Raw genomic sequence first — 16,259 nt, forward strand, 5'->3', positions numbered from 1 at the left:
GTGTCAGAGCCGGGATTTGAACTCGGGACTTCCTGCTTTCCAGAACTACTAGATCAGGTCTCTCTCTTCAGAGCAGAGGGTAGAAAATAGTAGCTGCAACATCCAGGGAAGGGAGAGAAGCGGAGGACTTGCATGCAATTGTGGTAGTGACCTTTGTTAATCTTTTCTCTTTCCAGGCCCGTGAGTACAAGGTAGGCTTAGCACGTGGCCTGGTCTTTTTGCCCCATGCGTTGGGGGTGCAGATTATGGTGGAAGGTATTAACACGCTGGTGCAGGGTGTGGAATGCAAGTTTCGAAGCAAGGGAGCTGGGCTCGCAAATATTTCTGCTTTTTTCTGGTCTAGAGGTGTTCTCCTAGCATGACCTGACTGTTCCCTCTTGGTGCCGCAGGGTTCGGGCTTGGCTGGGGATGGGGAAGTTGGTGGAGTGTAAGGATGATTTTTTAGGGACTAACAGACTGTTCCCCCCTCTGCAGAGGCCAATTGGAAATCAGCAGCCTCGTCCCTTTGGGCCCCAAGTATGTGGTGAAATGGAACACTGCCCTCCCCCAGGTGCAGGTGGTAGAAGTTGGGCAGGAGAACAGCACGTACGACAAAGACAACCTGGTCATCCAGAACGCGGGAGCCAAAAAACACGCGTCGTCCAGCCAGTCGTCCAGTGAGTGTCCGCTCGGCGGTGGGGATGTAGCACACCAGCTTAGTGTGCTCGGTCTTCCTCTAGTCGGTGGCTGCTTCGCAGAGGATAAGAGTCTACTACTGTTACCAGCCAATGGAGTTACTCCCACAGCTCCAGTGGCAGAGCCGTTTTTAATGCTCAAGGTTCAAGTGGCCGAGGTGGGAGGAGAAGAGGGAAGGGATAGGAGGGGGAGCAAGGGGATCTATGGAGACTCAGGAACTGCTGGGACCTCCCCTTCCCAGCCAGGAGCTGGCCGCACCACTATCTGATCCCTGGCCCAATCCTGGACCCCACAGCGGCTGCTCCAGCCCCTCCGGGTCCCATCCTCATGTCAGCCCCCCAGGTGGGCTCCAGCATTCATGGAGGCAGAGCCCCAGCAATATTTCTGTTGTGGGATCATGAGGGTGCACCAGATCCACCCCCCCCCAGGTTCACTCCAGTGGTGGCAGTGGGTGATTAGGGCTTTGCTATGCAATCTGGGTCAATCTGGGAATTTTACTGGGATGTGCCGTTGAGTTGGGCCATGGTGATGTGGTAGAGCATGGTGCCTTCTTCAGATCGCTGACCCCAAAGGAGGGGTTCCCCAGCCCTTCCCTCCCCACTGCATTGATCCCCACACCCCTGGTGGCAGCACCCCATCAATGCTCGGCTGCTCTCTTCAGTGACTGAACTCAGCAGCGTCCGCTCTAGCCAGCGCCTCCTGCGTGATGGAAGGGGAAGAATTGCGTCTTTCCTGAGCCCAGAGACCTGGTCCCTGCCTCGGTGTTTGTTAGACTCGGAGGTTGCCTGAGCCCATGACTCCTCGGTCACATGAGGGCTAGCACGGGAATGACTCCGCGCCTGTTGCTGGCTGGGCCTCTGCAGCGACGTTTTGCTGATGACTAACAAACGTTGCCTGTGCCTCTTGTTTTGGTTTGCCAGCTGGGGGACTTCCTCTGTGGGCAGTATTGAAACTGAAGATGTAGAAACTTCCGCAAGCAATAAACACGTGTTGGGGAGTTGCTTGTATGGGACCAGAAACCGGAGCCCTTTGCTGCTTGGGTTCCTGGACATGTCTCATTGTGTCCCTGCCCGTGGCTGTTCTTGACCCATCTCCGTTCTACCCTCTCCAGCCCCCTTGTGCCTGTTCTCTTACAGTCGGGACTATCAGGTGGAAATATTGTCTCTGAACTTGTTGTTTCTGGGCCAATTTTTTATACCCCAAGGAGCTGCCTTTGTGCTGCCTCAATCGCCATTAGCTGTTGGAACGACTGACCTTGAAACGTGGTGGAATCTCCATCGCGTGGGGTCTTTAAATCGAGACTCAGTGTCGTTCTGAAAGTTGTGCCCTAGGTCAACCATAATCTGAGCCCGATGCGGGGATTACCGGGGGAGACTCCGGCCTACGCTACGCAGGAGTCAAACGACGACTTCTTAGCGTATGCGCAATGTGCCACAGGTGGCACGTGACCAGGTGTCATCACAGAGTTTGGTCCGCTGGTTGGATCATTCGCTCCCCCGGCTTGGCCCGGGTACTGACTGGGAGTGTGGCATGAATGCCGATCCGTGCCCCACCCCAGAGTCAGGCTAGATCATCACAGTGATGGTTCCTTCTGGCTTTAAAATCCACGGGGTGTCTGAAGGCAGCCCCACACTTAAGACTGTGCTGCCCTATGAGGTTGGCTGCTAAGAAGACCCAGAGTGGTGATGGCAAAAGGGCTCCGTGGAATCCCCGCTCAGAGCATGAGTGAATTTCGGCACTTGGGAAAGCCGGGGCTGGGTAGCACTGTCAGAGTCTGCGCAAGCTTTCCCCATGCGACCGTGCTAACGTACCCCAGTCCTGAATTCTAGCTGCTCTTCTGTTCCTGGACAGTCTGCCAGTTGTATGCCGGGTGAATGCGAACTTGCTTCCCCCGTGACCCGAGTTGGGATTTGAAGCCAAGTCTTCCAAAGTGGAAGGTCAGCTGAGAAACCCACTAAGCCCCTCTCTGCCCGCTAATGCATTGCTTTCCTCCCAAGATAAGGTGTACCTGGGTCCTCCACGGCTCTTCCAGGAGCTCCAAGATTTGCAGAAGGATCTGGCTGTGGTGGAGCAGATAACCCTACTCATCAGCACCCTCCATGGCACCTACCAGGTAATGGCCAGGCAGTTCCCCTTCACAGTCAGTGTCCGCTCTGTCTCTCCAAGCTGATTCCTGCCAGCAGGTCTCTGGTCAGTTGGGAATGGGATTTACTAAAGAAATGGAGCTATTTCCCCTGTGGTCAGCGAGCCACAAGCTGGTTTGTGACTTGGACATAACCAAGGCTGGGGGAAGCCACTGCAGTCTGGAAATCAGGCCCCAGGTTCGTGGTCTAAACGCCAAAGAACATAACCTTGGAGCAGGGCAGAAAATGGCATTGAATGAGGTTTTTGTCGCTATCTTATTTCTAAAGCAGCTGTCCCTCCTCACTAGCCACAGTCCTACGTACCCCTCCCCAGCACCTATACCCAACGTTGCTACGCTGGCTCTTTAGCTGGGGAGGCAGGCAGACCTTGCTCTGTGGATGTCCTACAGTGGATGGCCATTGGCTTCCCCAGGAACCTCCAGACATACCAACTTCCTGATGGACTTGGTTCTCCACCCTTGGCAGCGTGGGTGCCCATGCTAGCCCAGGGCCCCGCTCTTTTCTGTTAGTGGGTGGGCCTTTGGGTGCAATTTGATGGTAACTCCTGGACTCCTGCCTGGCCGTCTCTGCCATGCTCTGATACCTGCATCTCAGGGGTTTCCTTTTCTCTCTTGCTTCCAGAATCTGAACATGACTGTGGCCCAGGATTGGTGCCTGGCCCTGCAGAGGATGATGAGAGTGAAGGAGGAGGAGATCCACTCGGCCAACAAGTGCCGCCTCCGTCTCCTGCTTCCAGGGAAGACGGACAAGTAAGTCTGCTCTTAGATCCCATGGGCGGGATGTTTCCTGATGCATCCCTCTGCCCTCCGATTCTGCCTCCATGCTCAAAGTCCTATTGGCCCGTTCTAGCCAATCTCCTGGTAGGCCCGTGCAGAATTGTGTGCTACAGCGTGTTCCAATGCTTTGATCAGTCCAGGTGTACGTGTCTCCGGTAACGGAAGCCTATGCCAGAGTTTAATAAGGTCTCACTTATACCTAGTGCCCTGTACACATCTGTGGGCCAGGGCAGCTCGAATCTTGTCTTGTCCTAGCCTGGCTGGGACGTAACCAGAACAAGCAACTGGTTCAATGCCGGTGCTTTGGAGGAAGGTGTAAACCCCCTCCCAGCCCCCAGTTAATTTGTGGTGGGGTGGAAGGAGGAACATCCTCCTCAACCGACCACCCCACACTGGGATTATGCCCTGATTTGGGGGAGACACTAAGACGATTCATGGTGGATCCTGAGCTGGTGGAAATCAGCAGACTGTGGTACTGTACTGCTTTACACCAGCTGAGGATCTGGCCCAATATGCTTCTGATGAATCTTGGCTCCTTTTTCCTCCCTCCCCTCGTGGATCTAGTCCAGAGAGAAGGGCGGCCGGCTGAGACCACTGCAGCGATTATTGGGCCCCTCCTCCGTTCTCGCTGAGATGCAGCTCCTCAGTCGAACAGCTCAGGCTCTGTCAGGTCAGGGCATAACCTGTAAAGCGTTTCCAGGCCCCGTGCTCTGCAGGGCATGGGGGTCATGGCCCAAGAACTAGCAGCTGCCTCAGCTGGTCAGTGCTGGCAACCCCCGGTTGTGACTCCTGGGAGAGTCGCAGGCCACGTGTGGGGATGTGCCACGTAAGTGACTCCAGTAGCTGCAAAGACGAGCCCTATGAACATAGTAACTGAAACCACGACAGGATGATCTCCCTGTCTCGATAATGTTGTATGTAAACTCCCGGCCTGCCCGCCGCATGGTCAGTGCATTTCCAACCCTACCCTTTTATCTATAGCCCCCGGGCGCCCTTTTAAACAGCTACCGCCCATCTCTGCAGGGGTGGCTGCACTGCTGTGGCGGGTGACGTGCCCTTTGGCACAGAAGGTAGCTAGGCAAGGGCTAGGGTGTACTAGGAACCTGGGTCCATCAATGACTTTCAGTCAGACTCAGAATGGAGCTAAATTCTGGCCTCCGTCATCCTCCTGCTGCAGGTCCGGCCGTCCCATCAGCTTCATGGTGGTCTTCATCACCCCAAACCCGCTCAGCAAGATCTCCTGGGTGAACCGCCTGCACTTGGCAAAGATAGGACTGCGTGAGTAACCCTGTTTGCATGGGCAGGGCGTCCCTCTGAATGCCAATGAAGGGGCGGGGCAGGGAGGGCCTGTCGATGACTGTGTTCCCTTTGATAGGTCAGGAAAACTAAGCATCAAAGGTCCTTGCCCAGCACAGGTTGGAACTTGGGAGCGTTGAAGCCCAGCAGAGCTGCAAAGAGCTTGACTAGGAAAGGCCTTTAGCTCCTCAGTGTCGCCCAAGAGTCTCCAGAGCAGAATGTTGGATGCCCCGTATCCAAGTCAAAGAGGGATTTAGTGATGGGCCAAATCAGTCCTGTGTGTTGCTCCATTAAGATCAAGGGATCCGGCTCTCCACTGCCGTGCGATGCTCCCATGCTCATTTGCTCGTGGTTCACTCTCGCTTTGCACTGGTGCAAATGAGTGTGCAACCTGCAGGGCAATGGAGAACCATGGTCAAGGTGGGCTTGGTTCATGAAGTCTGGCTTGGTTTGTACACATCAGATGTAGGGCTTGAAAGAGGTCTCTTATCAGGGTGACTTCCCGTTGCCTTTGATGCCTTGGAAGCTTATTCCTTCATCGTTCTGACTGCTTCATCGCGGATTAATTAAAAGGCATCACTGTGATTTTTCTTGCCTGCAGATCTTTGGTTCTGCTGCACAGCAGGCAGTCTAATACCAGGGCTATTTCATCAGGGATGTTTGTTTAAATGGAAGCTGTGCGGTCTTTCATCATGCCCGCCCCCCTTGTTGAATAGTGGTTAAGACCCACGTGTTAGCAACTGTTGCAGTCTCTCTGCTGCAGGAGGCACTAGGCTGGCTGAGAGGTGGCAGGGATGGTGGAGAACTTCTTGGGGCGATTGCTGATTTCCCCCCGCTAGCAGTGTCAGCAATGAGATGGATGCGATGGGCAATTTTCTCTGACTCATGCCTCTGTGCTTTTAAAAGCCTGCTCTTATAAGCTTTTGTTCCCCTGTTTTCCTGGGCATTGTGTTGTGCAAGTGCCTACCAGAAACTGGAAAGCAGGTTCGGGTAGCCAGAAAACACCATAAAATTACAAATCTAGAATGCACAAAACTTCCATAGAGGAGCTTCTTAAGTCAGGGTGCCGGGTCTGATTTCAGTGCGGGGGAGGCAGCTGGCAACAGCGGCCCCTGAGGATGCTTAGGCCCCTGGAAGCTAAGGATAAAATGTAAAAAATCAGTCTATTTTGGGAGCATTTGTGGTTTCATGTAGGTTTCCTACAACGAAATTACCAACACAGCACAAACAGGCAACTACTGATGGAGGGAAGGCCCAGGATTCTTCAGGAACACCTCTAACAAGTTCCCAATGTTAATTTCCATTTGGACAAACTGTTGAATGTTCTAGCTGGTTTTGTCAGCCTTTCTCGTGAAACTTACCAATGTACAGAAAATGTACCGTCCTGGATAGTAGCCTGAAATACCCTCATCGTCAGAGTTTTATATACGCCAGCCTCTCATGAGACAGGCCGGTAGTTTCAGCAATTCGTTGAGGCCTTGATTCAGGAAAGTGCCTAAGCACATGTTTGACTTTCAGCATGTGTTTGAGATCTGTTGACCGTGCTAAGGTTAAAGTATGTACTTAAGTACCTGTCCCAAATAGGGATGCAGGGCGTTCCCAATTGGAAGAGGGTCAAAGCAGGGGTCAGTGACTTTTCCTCTGCTCCCCAGGGCTTAGGAAATACTCGAAAACCAACATTTTAAACTACATTCATACTGGGCCAATTGTATCCCGGCCTAGACGGTTTTTTTCAGACTGAGGCTCGGGGGGAAATTGTGTAACTGCCATTTAGAATTACAGCTTGTGAGTGGTGGTAGTGGGGGGTGGGAGGGTGGGAGAAAGAGTTTGGGGTCGAGATGACTCCAAGATATTTGCCCTCTGGGTGTAGAGTGAAGGGGAAGGATAGTTAAAGATATAAAACAAGGAGTATTTTTACCCAGGGGAAGGGCATGTGTTTGAAGCACTAAATAGCATGAATCTCTTTCTCTGCTAGCCAACTTGTTTAGTCACGACAGGCAGGTATGGAGAGAACAGACACGCCAGGCGTTAAGTTCACCGCACCAATTCCCTTTATGCACCTCACCTGGGGAACCATCCCTCTGTGCGCACAGCCCCCAGCACTATACCTCTCTGCCGGCCGGCACGTACAGGAGCACCATCCCTGTGCATGCGCACAGCCCCACACCCCAGGGCACCATCCCTCTGCATATACATGGCCCTTCTAAGTTTCCCAAGCACCATCTCTTCCCCTCCTCCAGTAACCCCTGGGGTACCATCCATCTGTACACCAACAGCCCCATGGCACCACCCTGAGCATGCACACTCCTCCAACCCCAGCCCTCAGGGCATCATCCCACTCCGCATGCACCCTGGGGCACCACCCCTCTGTCCATCCACCCTGGGTTTGGTGGGCTCAGGGCATCAGCTGCCATGTCCTGCAGTTCAGCGCTTGCACGTTAGTGCGGCCAGCCCCGGCAGACAGGTTATGCAGAGGGGTCCCAGTCCCTGTCCCCCGGCACGTTGCAAGACGCCTGGCTCTGCCTGGCACGAGGGGCTGTTCTTGGGACGCCCCCTGCTCTGTTCTCCTGCCTGGTGTGAAGCGCAGAGAAGGGAGGGGGCACTACTGCCCACCCCTATTTAAATGGCACCCCTGGCTTAAGTGTAGCTAAACCAGAGTTCAAGTAACCAAACCCGCAGATGTCCCCTGAAGGCAGCACGTTCCGGGAGATGGAACACACTCAGCGGTGTCGTACGGCAGGCCTCAGTCTGGCCTCCTCCCTGGGTCTCAAACCAGAATTGGTGGGTGGAATTCTCGACTGCTTTGAGCTACTTCATTAGATTTACTTACCCCTGTATCCCCAGGGCACGTGGGGTGTGTGTGTGTGTGTGTGTGTGTGTGTGTGTGTGTGTGTGTGGAGAATGTCCATCCGGTCTCTGATCGGAGGTCTTAAGAGGAGGACAATTGTGGATCGTGACTCAGGAAGGTTGGCATTTCTCCTCTATGGGGCAGCACTCTCTGTGCTGTTTGGAGCAGAGGAGGGGTGTGGGGAGACTCTCTAGGCCTCTTCCTTGGCTGGCGTCCCCACGAAAGCGAGCCTGGCTGTGTTTGAGAGAGCCAGAAGGGAGGAACCCAGCCCCTGGCACTCCAAGCAGCTAATGGTCAACGTTGAGCGTTCACTCTCTGCATGGAAGAAAACCAGCCGGGGGCTCAGATGAAATTACAGCTCTCAGGAGACCCTTGCAGTGTGCGTCATGGCTGGGTGCTTTGAGTGCCTTCACCTGTCTTTCCCTGACACCTGCTCTGTCCCCCTTGCTCCTTTCTATAGCAAGGACCCCGTTTTACTCCTCTCTTTTGGGGGGGGGGGGGGGGGAGAATCTCAGCCAGCCAGCCCCACCTGTTATTTTTCCATCCCTCTCGAAGTCTGAGCTGTAGGTCTGGACACCACCTTGTGGCCTGTGTTTACACAAATGAGATGATCACAGCGGTCGATGAAGCAGGTGGAACTGGGTCCTGTTGAAGACAGGAGATTGCTCTAGAAGATGGACCCCAGCCTGGTGCAATGTGGCAGATCCTGGGTTCCTAACTGAATCCAAGCAGAAGGAACAGAACTGACTGCAGGTTTCATCTTAGGTGTCTGCAGGCCACGTTTTGGGCTTCAGAGCCTTGAGCCAGTGGCATGGCTGCATCTGTTCCTTCCCAGGCTGCACCTGGGCTCTCCCATTGACCTTCAGGGCAAGACACGTTTGTGTGCAGCATTTGATTAAGGCTCTTTGTTTTGCATTTAATTTTCTTGTAATTAAAGCGCCTGGCAGCCGCAACCATCAGCGCCCTGGAAATCCGTGAAATAAATAACTCCCGCTCTTACTGCCTGGGGGCTTTCTTGAGTTGTGCTGGCTCTGAATGCTGAGGAAATGGGCCAGCGCTTGGAGACTGCCTGGTTCTTACTGCCATGCTGCAGGATTCTGCTGTTTGTCCCTTTTCCGAGCTTCCTTGTTTGGACAACACGGCCTGGAACGGATGTGTGTGCATGCAACCTTAATGCCTCCCGAGCCCACGGCTAATAGGTACGGCTGGACTCTTGGACAGAGACTTCCTAGTGTGGCCACCTTCCAGCCAACCTTGAGAATCCTGACTACGGAACGGTTGCCCAACCGGCCTTCTCCTGACGGAGTTGTATTTCTGTGTGGTGCCATCCTTGGAAAGGCCCTGGTGGGGTCTGTTCTGCAGATGACTCCATACAAAGAAGACGAGGATGAGGTAAAAACGGTGACAGGCTTTCCAAAGAGCTTAGGGTTGATTTTTCAAGTGCTCGAGACCAGATTGTTCACGGAGTGCTGCGCTTAGCAGCTGCCATCGCAAACAGTGCTGAGCGCCGATGAAAATCTGGACTCGTGTTTTGGTGCTTTTATAGAAGCTGAGTTCTTCTGAAAGTTCATGAACTTGGGGGACCAAGGATGGAAGCTTGTGGCTTGGAACCTGGCCATTTTTCAGAGGGCAGCAAAGGTGCCTTAGCTACTGTAGGTATGACGTACCCATGTGGATGGTGACCCCGTATATAGACGCCTCAAGGCGGATAGCTTTAACCATGCCACAAGATTTTAACCAGAGGGAGATGACGCGCTCTGCCTAAGGAGACGTCTGGTCTGAAAAACTGGGGGATGATGGGATCAGGGAATGTTGGTCCAGTGTCTGAGTGATCAGGGTTAGAACTGCCTGGACTGTTTCATTAAAAACTGCCGTGTGTGAAACTGTGGTGCAGATGCAGAAACTGCTGATCTTCCACATAGTCTTAGCAAAAATCTGTGCCATGCCCCGTCGGACTCAGCCTATAACTTATGTCACTGTCAGCAGAAAGATCCCATTGCGATGGCCAAGATTTTTAACATTGACTAGTGGTTTGGGGTACCTCGTCTGAGACGCCTTAGAGGGCCTTGATCCTCAGAGGGTGGGTGCTTAGCAGTTGGGCCCCTTTTAAGGGGTTTTAATTTGAGAGGCCCAGTACCGAGGCACTCAAATTCACCAGTCGCTTTTGGAAAACCGCACCTGATCTCTACTTTGTCACATCTAAGTTGGCACGTGCCACGAAGAGCAGCTTCAAATCTTCCCTTGTTTTGTAAATGGAGCACATCCCCTCGGGAAGTTTATTGCGAGTGTCTGTCTGTGTAACCCCGCAATGTCATTGGTAGCATTGCTTTTCAGAGCACGGTCGCCCTTTGATCTTTTCATTAAACGGGGGAAAGAAAGCAAGCAGATGATTCTGGGCGGCCGCAGCTCCCCTGCGCGCTCAGGTCCCCCGGCAGCGGAGAGTTCCCTGGCGACACTTGCATCCCTTCTTATCTTTGTTTCTGTTTAACTCCACCAGCCACTGCAGCAAAAAAAAAAAAAAAAAAAATTTAATGGAAGAAAAATTCATTTGAAATCTTATTTGAATGCCTGGATTCCCCCAGGCTGGAAGGAGTTTTGATTCTCTTGTTTTTAACAGTTTGTTTTTTTATCTGGGATGCCTGCGGGGAAATCCTGTAACCACCAGTTAGGAATAAAAACGCATTAAAGCCTCATGTGAAGAAATGTTTTGTTATTTCTTTTCCTTTTTTTTGCTGCCGCTGCTCGGGCCTGGCTCTCTCTGCTCCGTGCTGCAGTCAAGAGCTCAGTGCGTGAGCGAAGGTGAATAAGCGCAAAGAACCGCTCTTAGTCCTTGGAAATGCATTTCCTTGTGGCTAACGTTGGTTCCACCCGTTAGGTTCATTGGGAGCAGATGAGCCATATGCATTTTAAACCCTGTTGATCAAATCTGCTGCCCACACCAAATTAGTGTCACCCCGTCTTCACTGCTATTTAGCCAGGCTAGCTAGATTAATGCTCGCTCGGGTATGCCTGCCTGTGCTGCAATTACACCTCTGGTTGCAGTGTGGACCTCCCCCAACCCTCCATCCCCTGTGCATTAAAGGTGAGATGAAGGTGCCTGATCTTCTGGCCGCAGGTGGAAAGGGAAGGATCCATTCTGGGAGTGACAAGGTGGCTGGAAGGATCTGTTCTTCAGAGAACGTCCTGGGCTTGTTTCATCTGAACAGCTCCTGTTAGCTCGTTGGGTCGGCTGAGGAGCTCTTGTTGACTTTCCTCCTTGTGTTGGAGGAGGAGCGTTGCTGGCAGAAGTTTCTCTAGTTGTAGAAGTTCCTCTGTCTTGTCCATCAGAGACTAGTCTCCTGCAGCAATTAGGGCAGCTTCCCCCCAAAGGTGCATAGGGGTTCGGGGCTGTGTGGGTTTAGCTACTACCCATGGTTGGCTGGGCAAACCAGTGTTTCAGGCCAGGGTGTCTGGGCAAGGCACATACTTGGGAATGGCCGTCTAGAAAACGACTAAATAAGACACATGAAATGCACAGTCACCATGCAAGGAGCTGCTGGACTCAAGGGTGAGACTCTCTCTGGAACCCTGCGTTCCCCAGGCTGGTTCTGAGCCACGTATGATGATCTTGCAAATATGATCTGTCCCGACCCTGGCTCACTGTTAAAACAATAGCAGGGAGGGGACGGAAGAGGCTGCTTGGAGAAAAGTAGGAAATAAAAGTAGAGAAGCCGTGTCGTGAGGAACGTGTGATGTTAGCTCATGGCTTCTTGTGTGTCCTCGGCTATAAATGATCCTGGGCCAGCACCCTTGAAAGTTGGATACTGATGGTAATATCACAGCTGCTGATCTCTGCTCCTGTCTGTAAATGGGCTGCGCTATTGGTTAATCACTGGACTGGGACTTAGGAGATCTGGGTTCTCATCCCAGATCATCTACTTGGGCATGTCACTGACAGCTGAGCCTTCGTTCCACGTCTGTGAAATCGGGCTGATGCTAGCACAGGGCACTGTAGGGATAAATACATTGCTTTGCAAGGTGTTCTTGTGCGGTAGTGTTGGAGGCCATGTAACTACTTCAGTGGGATCAGCACTCCCCGAACTGGAGGGCAGGGAGCACTTTAAAACCCAGGTCCCAGTGGTGTGGCTTGGGGCCCGTTTCTAATTCTTTGCCGAATGGGGACATTTTTTCTCGAAGAAGCAGGGCTTGAAACCTCTTTTTTTTTTTTTCTTGGTGCGTTGGGCAAAGACCCCTTCTAGCGCTTACAGACAGCTGGGGCTCTAATCCCCTCGGCTCTGTGTGTTTGGAGGCATTCGGGGAGCGCTGGGTGGGAGGGAATGGTCTATATGAAGACCTACAAAGCTGTTAACTTCCCCTGCCTGCTCCGCTTGCCACAGGGGAGGAGAACCAACCTGGGTGGCTGTGTCCTGACGAAGACAAGAAAAGCAAAGCTCCCTTCTGGTGTCCCATCCTGGCGTGCCACGTACCTGCCTTCTCCTCCAATGCCCTCGACCTGCAGGTAAGAACCCAGCATCACCCTTTCTCTTCTCCTCTCCCCCAGGCTGTTTGGATGCCGAGGAGAGCAGATGTGAGGTGGGCTGTTAGACTGCCCCATGTTAATGCATTGCCCCGGCTCCGTCTTTCCGGTGCCTCTCTTTGCTGCTTGTAAGGGACATGGGGACCGGTGCTCCGGTCAGTGCTACTAAGTAGGAGACTGGAGGTTATGTCACTTTGGGAGACGCTAACAGGAGAAGGTGAAGGAGGGTTTCTTGGTCTCGGAGGATTGGACGCCTCTACTGTGGGACTGGTCCCCGGTGGTAGAATCGGGGCGAGTCCTTGTGTGGTTTTTGTGGCTAGATGCTAGCAAAAGAGAGGATGGTGGCTCAGGGAAGTGAGGGGAGTCTCTGGAACTGGACTGCAGGCCAGTGGAAATTCTAGGTGCTGGGTCGATGCTGGCTCACCTGTCACAGGTAAGCCTGCCCTAGGTATTGTGGTCAGCTTGCTCAGACCACGGGCGGTGGTTGGCTGATAGTGCAGAAGTGCCTAGGACCCCCACCGTGCTAGGGCTGTACGAACACAGAACCAAAAGCCAGTCGCTGCCCCGGTGAGCTGGCAGTCTAAGTAAATGGTACAACCTTGGCACGGTGTGATACGAGCCTGGCGACCTCCCAAGTTAGGAACGCATGGACAGCGACGGTCCCCCTGCGGGTACGGCACTGGACTGGCCGTCAGAGATCCTGGCTCTGCCACTAACTCACTGAATGACTTTGGGCAAGAGACTTAATCTCTCTCTGCTCCGTTCCCAGCATGGGGATACCAGCCCGTCATTTCTGCTCCCTCGGTCTGGGCTTTTCCCACTGTGATCTCCTCGGGGCAGGGACAGTCTGTCCGTAGATGGATGGACAGCACCTAGCGCCATGGACTCCTCATCTCAGTTGGGGCCTCTCAGCACAACCAAGATAACAGGCAGCCACATTTGCCTATCCATGGGGATACCGTAGCGGGATGCTACAAACGACCCACGTTAAGTGGGTGGATGCAGCGTTTCGGGAAACAAGCCAGTGAAAACCACTCGAAAGCTCCCGGTAGTTCTTGCGCACAGAAACCAGTGCAGGGATTAAAGACCGGCTGAATCACCACCGCAGCTCTTACTTAGTGACCTGCTTTCTTCCGGGGCTGTCCTGGGAGCTCAGGGCGTGATCTACCAGCCAGCCTTTCCTTGCAGCATGCTGCTTTCCCGACGACAAAACCGGTTTGGTCTTGGCTGCCTTGCCGCACTCTTTACAACACCCCGTCTCTGCTTCTCTCCTGACTGCAGTGTGGGGTGGGAGGGCTTGAAGGTTGGCTGCAAAACCCTGCTGATCTGCTCAAACAGCCACTCAAAACGCCCATGTGGTGGTCCTGATCCGCCTGCCTTGCTCCTGGAGTTGAACTGCTGCAGGGCTGCCGGGAGGTGCTTAGGCGCAGGGGGAGGTGCTGATCTGCAGGGCTGCCAGTGGGTGCTTTTTTCCCCAGCCCTGGAGCACCTGCAGGAGTCGGTCGCTTGGCGCCTCAGATATAGGGCGTGAATCAGGCAAGGTCCTGGGGAGACTGGGAGGGGTGGACTCTCCCAAGCCCCCTGCAGGTTCAGTGCAGCGACACAGGCACGTGCTATGGAGAGGGCATAAGAGGCTGGTGGCTTAGGGGGATGGTAGCCAATTAACCCTCCCAGTAGCCTTCTGAGGTAGGTGAGTCACATCCTCATGGGGAAACTGAGGCACGGTGTCTCCGTGGCAATGCAAGAATAGAACCCAGGAGTTCTGTCTGGACAGTGCTGTCTCTGGTGCGTCATGGCTAACGGGTGTTAGCTAAGCATGGCTTCAGGCACCCGCCTGTCTCCTCTTGCTTCCGTTTCAAGAGGCGTGGCCAGTACCAGCCCCCCAGCCTCTCTCCTCCCACCCCAGCTTCCCTGTTGCCATTCGTGACAGAAGTAACCCAATCACCGCTCCATCGGCGGGATGAATTAGGGTTCCCCAGAGCTGGGGGGTTTCATCCAATTACCGACAGTAACAGATGTGATGTTGTCGAGCCGCCGGCTCCCTTCCCCGTCCCGCAGCCGGCTCCGGCGGGAGCCTGGAACACATTCCTTCTGGAGCCCTCGCTGCCGTGCCGGCTAATTAGACCAAATGGCGGGCTGTCTCTCTCCGGGGGGGGGAGCAGGGCTGTGTGTGTTTTGCAGGCGCGGTGCTTTCTTATCAGCCCTGCCATAGATTCTGCTCTGTGCAGTTGTTTTTTTAACATGCTAACAAGGGCACCAGCTGGAAGAGGACAACACTCCTTCTTCTGTCTTTAATCTACAAAGTTCCTTTGCCGTGGTAACATCCTTCCCTCCTGTCCCCGTGGAGTCTGCTTCGCTTTCGGGGTGTCCTCTGACTTCAAACGCTTACCCGAATCTCACTGGGGTCCCAGGAGCTGGGGGACCTTCCAGTCTCTTTCCGCGGAGCCTTAAACGTTCCAGATCCCTCACCAAATTCAGGCCAAGCCCCCCCGGTTCTCCCCCCTCCACCTTGCTCTACCAGCGGCGAATCATGACTGCTCCAGCTCCTTCGCAAAGCGGATCGTAGTCGGTGCCAACGGGGAGGTGGCCTCGGTCCCTTCTGGGAAAGAATCCAGGCTGGGCTTTGCCTGGCCCTGTGCGTGCTGGTGCCGAGACAAGTCCCCCACTCCGTGGATGTGCTTGGAACGTGGAGGCGTGGAGGATGTGTCCGGGGGGGGGGGGGGGGGTTCTCTGTACCCACTCGCTCCCCTGGGGGGCTACAGGAGGAAATGGAGCGACTCCCAGCTGGCAGTGCCCAAACGCTTGCTGGGCTTCTCCGCAGTGGAAGATGCCAAAGTGACATGTTGTCGTTTGAGGATGGGGGGGATATTGAAGCCAAGGGCAAAAAGCATGTGACCCAGCGTTGGTTGCGCTGCAGCAAACTTCCTGCAAGGGTTCCCGTGCGGGACCGGTGCCGATCCCAGCGAATCTGTGCCCGGGCTCTGCGTGCCTCCCTGTGCTGAGGGATTCGATCGTCGGCAAAGGCCTTGACTTCTCCACCCTTCCCATTCCCTCCCATCCCCCACTCTCCTGGCCCCTCTGCACGAGCTCCTTGCATCCCTGTCTGTCACCTGATCCAGGCAGCTCCGTACAGCCCCCTCCCGGCTCCATCTACGAGAGCGACTTCTCCAGCCCGTTCCTAGCAGATGGGCTGCGTCCCGGTGAATAAATAACGTCAGTCAATTAAAACAAGGCTAGAAAAGCCCCCCTGAGAGGCTAACCGGGGCGCTCATTAAAGGGCTAAATGCCATCGGCAAAGGCTGTAGTCATGGGCGATGGGGTGAGGTGCCCTCATCCGTGTGCCCTGGAAGAGCAGCAGGGTTGCCAACCTCCAGGATTGAAGGATGGTCATGTGATGAAACCTCCAGGAATACGTCCAACCAAAATTGGCAACCCTAAAGAGCAGTTACTGCCCTGGAGCTCTGAGCAAGAGCGTGCTGGTTGTGCCAAGTGGCCGGCTTTGCCAAGAGCATCCATCAGTCTCCGATGCGCTGGCCGGAGCAATCTGTTGTGGGCCTCCCGCCCCCTTTACCTGTCCAGCTGCAGGTTGTCCATGTCCAGTTCTTGGCTTCTTGGGCCCTTTGTGGAAACCCTGCAATACGTGAGCCCTGGCCTAGCGACGGGAGCCGTGTCATGGGGGCTGCCCAAATTCATCCATGTGCCCACTGGGAACAGCAAGCGGGAGGACGGGGAGGTGCAGTTCAGTGTCTAGGGATGGGCCAGCTATGGGGCAAATCTTGCCTCCATGCCCCACGGTTCCGCTCTGGGAATCATCCCATGGGCTTCACCCGGGAAGGGGGGGATTTCATCCCTGCCCATTACCGCCCTCCCTCGAGGGTTTGCTGTGCTCTGGGCTTGTAGGAGCCGTGCTGGGCTCCTGTGGAGATGCACCCAGTCAGCAACTCCCTCAACCGCATCCCTCGCCAGCCGCCACCACCAACGCTTTGGGTTGGGCTGCTCTCCGC

The 16,259-nt window shown here is 54.3% G+C and overlaps 1 protein-coding gene across 2 annotated transcripts in view; it reads left to right on the plus strand.

The window, feature by feature from the left end:
* Nucleotides 1-16,259, plus strand: part of ARHGEF10L (Rho guanine nucleotide exchange factor 10 like) — a 130,214-nt gene that overhangs the window by 62,198 nt on the left and 51,757 nt on the right. For both annotated transcript variants that reach the window (XM_065421255.1, XM_065421256.1), the window contains 6 exons: nt 177-191; nt 475-656; nt 2,673-2,788; nt 3,441-3,568; nt 4,773-4,873; nt 12,116-12,237. In XM_065421255.1, coding sequence (XP_065277327.1) covers nt 177-191; nt 475-656; nt 2,673-2,788; nt 3,441-3,568; nt 4,773-4,873; nt 12,116-12,237 — 664 coding nt within the window. The remainder of the gene's footprint in view (nt 1-176; nt 192-474; nt 657-2,672; nt 2,789-3,440; nt 3,569-4,772; nt 4,874-12,115; nt 12,238-16,259) is intronic.

The sequence above is a fragment of the Emys orbicularis genome, chromosome 22 (assembly GCF_028017835.1).
Source record: "Emys orbicularis isolate rEmyOrb1 chromosome 22, rEmyOrb1.hap1, whole genome shotgun sequence".
Classification (NCBI taxonomy): domain Eukaryota; kingdom Metazoa; phylum Chordata; order Testudines; family Emydidae; genus Emys; species Emys orbicularis.